Below are 6,508 nucleotides of genomic sequence, written 5' to 3'. Positions count from 1 at the left end.
TCTTTTTTTTTCTTTTTTTTTTCTTTTTTTTTTTTTTTTTTTGCTTGTAGAAAGATTGAGAATATTGAAGAGTTTGGACAGAAGTAAAAGAAAGGAAATTGAAGGAAAGTAGTAGATTAAAAATTGTGGACAGACCACGTTGCTATTTTTTTTTTTTAAATGAAGGTGATAGGATATATATGAGGATGACCTATCCTTTTTTTGCCCATTTTTCCTTACAACCCCCAAAACCCTCATTTACCCCCGCGGTCTCTCTTGTTTACCTCAGCATCTGCGTGGCGGTGGTTATTGGCTGGCTCGCGGTGCAGCTGCTTGCCTCTTGCTGACCACAGCAGGGGAATTCACAGCAAGGGTGGGAGGTAAGTCATGCAGGTGTAATCTGGCGTGCCCTGCCTCCATGCCTCACTAGCTGTCAGGTGCACTGTGCAGGGAGAGCTAGCCGCCTCCGCCCTGCTGCCCCTATGTGTGTGTGTGTGTGAGTGTGTGTGTGTGTGATTTTTTTTTTTTTTTTTTTAGGTGTGCAGTCAGCGATATGATCTTCTGGTATCTATTGTCATTCCTGTTATCACTGTCATGATTCTTTAATGGGTATTTTTGCCTTGTGATTGTTTCAGCCGATCGGCCTCTGCTACAGGAACTGCTGCTGTGTCCTCCATTCTGCCTCATATGTAATGGTGTGAGGTGGTTCAGTGTTATTATAGTGAGGCCAGGTGTGGTATGAAGGCAGAAGAGGTATGTTGTCAGTCTCCTTCAGGAAATTGTATTGGTGTTTCTTGAAGATTTGCACACTACAGGTTGACATGTCTCAGGCGCTGAGGAGGGCTGGTGAACAGCTTTTGACCTTGTCCTGCTGAAGGTACTACACCTCAGTAATTTTAGGCTCTGATAGTTAGTGTTTAGGCCTTCAATATGGCAGGTCAGGCTGGATCTTCCTCAGATTATTGTTGATTATTGTCAAACTTCTTGAGTTACATCATTAATTTGGTTTTGACTATTGTGAATTTATTTGTTGAATGGTGATGTATTTGTGGAAAATGCTTTACAAACAAAGTTAGGTAGATACACTGTAGTCCAGACCAGCAATAGGCAATCCTACTTCACTACCCAGGCTGCATACTCTGAGGAAAGTAACATTAGAGTATTAAACTTGCATCTGCTTCTTTCTGTGTTTCCTCTCACTTTTATGTTCTTTTACATGTATTTTTAAGATTTTTTTAACTTTGCTAATTATAGTACAGTAGGAAGTAAAAATACATGACATTTATGCTTTGATATAAATGTGACTGTCATTAGGGCTCATGTGTATCATGATGAATTTATGATGTTTATGATAGAATTAATATGGTGAGTGACTTAAGCTTGTGCAGGATGGAGCAATAAGGGTCACTTCCTCCTCTCATAGAAAAAAGATGTGATGTAATGCATGTGATTGCATGTACATGTTGCCTTGCCTCAGCTACTCCCCTTTGATGAGGATATCAGCCTGGGTGGAGCAGCAGCCTGTGATTAATAATGGAATACTCACCTCACTCAGATCCTTCCGTTGGCCCGAGGCAATGGAGGGCGAGGTATCCCAGGACAGTGACACCATCACCCTCGTGGCAGAGGGTCGGCACTTCTTGTGTAAAAAGACAAAGTTGATGAACCGCAGTGACTATTTTAAGGCAATGTTCTCCAGCAACTTCAGTGAAAATGACAAAAAACTCATAGAGCTTCAGGTAATTCCACACTCTTCTCATCTATCCCCTATCTCATCTATCCCCTCTTCTTCAATGACACTCAACTGTTCCCCTCTTCTACACTGAACATCCTCGGTCTGTCCTTTACTTATAATCTGAACTGGAAACTTCACATCTCATCTCTAGCTAAAACAGCTTCTATGAAGTTAGGTGTTCTGAGACGTCTCCGCCAGTTTTTCTCACCCCCCCAACTGCTAACTCTGTACAAGGGCCTTATCCGTCCATGTATGGAGTATGCTTCACATGTCTGGGGGGGTTCCACTCATACTGCTCTTCTAGACAGGGTGGAATCAAAAGCTTTTCGTTTCATCAACTCCTCTCCTCTAACTGATTGTCTTCAGCCTCTCTCTCACCGCCGCAATGTTGCATATCTAGCTGTCTTCTACCACTATTTTCATGCTAACTGCTCTTCTGATCTTGCTAACTGCATGCCTCCCCTCCTTCCGCGGCCTCGCTGCACAAGACTTTCTTCTTTCTCTCACCCCTATTCTGTCCACCTCTCTAACACAAGAGTTAACCAGTATTCTCAATCATTCATCCTTTTCTCTGGAACTCCCTGCCTGCTTCTGTATTTTCACCTTCCTATGACTTGAATTCCTTCAAGAGGGAGGTTTCAAGACACTTATCCACCAATTTTTGACCACTGCTTTGACCCTTTTACGGGACTGGCATTTCAGTGGGCATTTTTTTTTTATTAGATTTTTGTTGCCCTTGGCCAGTGTCCTTCCTACATAAAAAAAAAATCTTAACCCTTTGACTTAGTAGTAATTCTTCACTTTTCCTCTGCTCCTTATGTTTGATGTCTTTCACATCCTCATCCACAAGTTTATAGTTAATAGTTTATCAACATCTTATCCTTATCAAATCCCATGCAGGAATATAGAGGCCACTGGCAGAAATTGAACTGCGGTAAGACACTCAAGTTAATGCAAGTCCGGTGTCAGTCGGACCAAAATTATCACCAAGGTCTGAGTGGATTTGGTTAGCCCTGACTGTCCTGTCACTATTGTGTCATTTGATTTCAAGTTTCACAGTTATTTCAGCACCATATATGTAGTTTGCCAAGTGTACTGTCCCACAGTAGACATGTTTAGTCTATTCATTTATATATATGTTATTTATCTGTGACTTAGTCAAACTATGGACTAATTTGGATCTTCCTGCAGGATATTGATGCAGACTGCCTAGAGCTTCTGCTGCAATATGTAGAGTCTGGCACTTATTCCATTCCCACTGATGGTGTCCTTCCTCTCCTGCAGACAGCAGCCATGCTCCAGGTGGGTTCTTCCATCACTGCTGAGAATTATATTAAATCTGCACAGACCCATACCATTTTTACATAGTTGTCTGTTGTTAAAATTACAACCTTTCACCCTGATTGTAACTGCCTCATGCACATCAGAACACCTCCAACTTTCCTGTTCATATGTTCAGACCACCCTCACACAAAGTATTTACAAGTGCTCTAGTATAGCTATAAAAATACAACAAGAACATCAAGGAAGCTGCAAATAGCCACTGTTCTGTGTATGCCAAACCTTGAGTGTATTCTTCCTCAGTTCAGCAGTGTGCAAGAAGTTTGCGAGCAGCAGATCCTCTCCTCCCTCTCCTGTGACTCCTGTCTGGAGGTGTACTTCATCACCTCAGCCTTCGGCATCCGCAGCCTTGCCTCGGCAGCGCTCACCATTGCTACCTGGAACTTTGAGAACCTGGCCATGACGCCACAGTTTCAGCAACTCGCTGTGAACGGTTAGTCCCATGATTTGCTCATTCTGTTTATTTGAATAATTCATGATGTTAATATTTTTGCTTTCTCTTGTTGGTTGTTTTACTCACTTCTTGAACTGAAGCTTTGTTCTTTTTATATTAATGATAAAAGATGAAAGTCTCATATTTTATTTCAAGGTGCCCTATCAGTTTGAATCATGATGTTATTGCAGAATTGAAGGAATATATAAGTCATCCTGCCCTTCATCCTGGACCCAGTGGAGAGTGGGGAGTGTGGGAGGCTCTCGTCAGCTGGATAGAGGTGAGGCATTAAGTCATCATGGAAAAGGAACATGTTGGAAAGATTTGTTGCATGACCTCATCATGTTTTGTAATTAGGATGAATGTAAACAAAGAATTATGTATACTCCACTGATGTGATCATGTTTAGAAGAAAGGATGAGAATGACCAAGTGAGAGATTACCTAATTTGATTAAAGAAGTTCCAGTTCATTAGCCAAAGTTGAAATGTGATGGCATCTGGAAAAGATCTCAAAAATAGATTAAAAAATTCATTAAGCTATTCAAGCTGCCATCAGGTGGCTGTCTAAAGGAAAATAAAAAATAAAAAAAGGATAGAGTAAATGAGTGTTGCCATGACAGTTTCAGTGTCATTACTAAGAATGGTGTCCCTTGTTGGGTATTTGTGCAGGTGTGTGAGGAGGAAAGAGCACAACATCTGGTGGAGCTGCTGCTGTGTCTGGACCTGCACAGCCTCACCCAGGAGGATCTTGCCAACATGCTTTTCTTTAGTGTAGTGAGTGATAGTGAAGAGGCAGTCCAGCTTCTGGAGTGTGTTAGAGCATTTAAAAGTAAACAGTGTAGCAAAATGGTTGACTGTGCCACCTCTGGCACCTCTGCAGCAGTGGAAGAAAACACAGATTGGGTGCCACAGAGCCCATTAAGTGGACTAACAAATGAGTTAAGGAACAGTTTAGAGGCTGCCCTCAGAAGACCTGGACGCAGGCTGCCTCAGGTGCCCTGTGTGGTGGGCTTCAAGCAGAACCAGACAACACAACGACGACGCAAGGCCAAGGACAGCGATGACGAGGATGAAGTGAGGCACTACAGCCCTGCCGCCCGTGTTAAGAACCTAGACATCACGCCTGTCTTGTTTTCCTTTGATCCTGTGCACAAGAGGATTGCAGAAGAGCTCACCCTTAGCAAGCTCTGCTACAGCCCTGTCCAGTGCTCAGGCTACCAAGTGTGTGCAGTTGGTGAGTTTCTGTGTCAACCTAATGTCACATACCATATGTCACCACATCCTGAGGACAAGAATTGAACACTTTCAAAGGTGTGATTCCTTTAATTGGTTGAAATAATTACCTGCATTGTGAATTTGTAACTTCCTACTGGGGGACAAAATTATTTCACAAGTTCAGAAATTTATAAATCAAGCATTCATTAATTGGGTTTGGGTTCCCTGCATCCTTTTTCTTTTCATTCATATCAACAGGTAGCTTAATTTGTTATCTCCTCCACTGTTACCATCAAGTAGTCATTGGTTATTGTATCCACCAGTACATATTTTACCTTTAATGTTATTAGGTATAGACAGTTACTCCTTTCCTGTAGTGTCTTGAGTAACTGTTGCCTCCTTCTGAGCCCAAGGTCATTGCTGTCTCATTCCCTTGAGACCTGTACAAGTATTGCTGCCTGTCCTCTAACCTTCACCTGCTTGGCCTTCCAGGGCCAAGCATCTTCATCCTGGGGGGTGAGTACCAGCTGGGCTACGGCAATTGGAACACGTCTCTGTGGAGGTACAGCACCGCCTCCAGGAAGTGGATTGTGGAAGATTCGTAAGTTTGGTAAACAGGCAAGACTTGTGTAAGAATCTTTTGACCATATGTGTGTTGTGTGATATGGTACAATTTTTCCCTATTGTATTGTCCTTAAGGAAGTATAAGATCATCCTGAGCTCCCATGTTCCCATGTGTGTTGAGTTTGTGCACATGGGAACCCTTGTTAACAAAGATGTACTTGTACTCTACAACTCTAAGTGGTAAATAGGTTAAGTATTGAAATTAGAAGTAAATGAATAAGTAAGTAATGATTTTTCAATGCTTTTACCTTTTGCCCTGTACTAAGTATACCTATTGTAACATCACAGATTGCCTCAGCCACGGCGACACTTCATGTCATGCGTCATAGACTCCACCATTTACCTCCTGGGGGGCTACGGCAGGCACCGCGTCATTCAGAGCTCTGTTGACTCTTATAACACAGCTTCAGGTATGGACTAGACCACCAAACCTTGAATCATGGCTCACCCTTCCTTAGACTAGGTGCACCATCTGAACTTTGTCATCATGGTTATCATCATCATTAATATTACCATTGCTTTTTTCTTTTTTTTCCATCTCATTTGCTTTATCTTTTTGCCCATTTGTGTTTTAATTCATATCATATAAATTCAAAGTTATATTTGTATGTTTCTTCTAATTATTATCTACCTCTAATTTCTCTCTCTCTCTCTCTCTCTCTCTCTCTCTCTCTCTCTCTCTCTCTCTCTCTCTCTCTCTCTCTCTCTCTCTCTCTCTCTCTCTCTCTCTCTCTCTCTCTCTCTCTCTCTCTCTCTCTCTCTCTCTCTCTCTCTCTTCTGTGGTGGTAGTTTATACTTGCAGTACAGACCTCAGAGATGTGTATGTCACAGTTTATTTATTTAGATAACAGATACACATTTTTTGCAGGGGAGTGGTTGCCATGTCCAGACATGCCTCACGTTGTTAGCCATGCAGCAGCGTGCAGTTTTGAAGGGCGGCTCCTGGTGTTCACGCAAGAGATGCACCTTTTAATCTACTGCCCCACCCTCAAGAAATGGTCCTCTGCTCCCCTCAAGTCTCCCAACACCCTGGGCTACCGTGCTGCCCTCCCCTGGAAGCGCTACATCTATCTCATAGGTGAGTGCCACTGTTGTTATCTTCCTCCACTTCATTACCCATCTTTTTATCATCATCTCTTCTGTTAAATTTTCTTTCATCTTCCCCTTCTTTATTAATATT

At 42.3% G+C, this 6,508-nt stretch overlaps 1 protein-coding gene across 1 annotated transcript in view; it reads left to right on the top strand.

Moving 5' to 3' along the window:
• The first annotated feature begins 228 nt into the window (after window positions 1-228).
• The window catches only part of LOC135094712 (kelch-like protein 24), a 9,889-nt gene continuing 3,609 nt past the window's right edge, over window positions 229-6,508 (top strand). The window contains exons 1-9 of the mRNA XM_063995049.1: window positions 229-359; window positions 1,535-1,718; window positions 2,906-3,016; window positions 3,299-3,488; window positions 3,680-3,768; window positions 4,159-4,723; window positions 5,197-5,305; window positions 5,617-5,738; window positions 6,197-6,406. Coding sequence (XP_063851119.1) covers window positions 1,557-1,718; window positions 2,906-3,016; window positions 3,299-3,488; window positions 3,680-3,768; window positions 4,159-4,723; window positions 5,197-5,305; window positions 5,617-5,738; window positions 6,197-6,406 — 1,558 coding nt within the window. The 5' untranslated portion in view covers window positions 229-359; window positions 1,535-1,556. The remainder of the gene's footprint in view (window positions 360-1,534; window positions 1,719-2,905; window positions 3,017-3,298; window positions 3,489-3,679; window positions 3,769-4,158; window positions 4,724-5,196; window positions 5,306-5,616; window positions 5,739-6,196; window positions 6,407-6,508) is intronic.

This window comes from Scylla paramamosain, chromosome 3, assembly GCF_035594125.1.
Source record: "Scylla paramamosain isolate STU-SP2022 chromosome 3, ASM3559412v1, whole genome shotgun sequence".
Classification (NCBI taxonomy): domain Eukaryota; kingdom Metazoa; phylum Arthropoda; class Malacostraca; order Decapoda; family Portunidae; genus Scylla; species Scylla paramamosain.
Note: the sequence above shows the minus strand (reverse complement) of the source record. Positions and strands in the feature narration are given on the sequence as shown.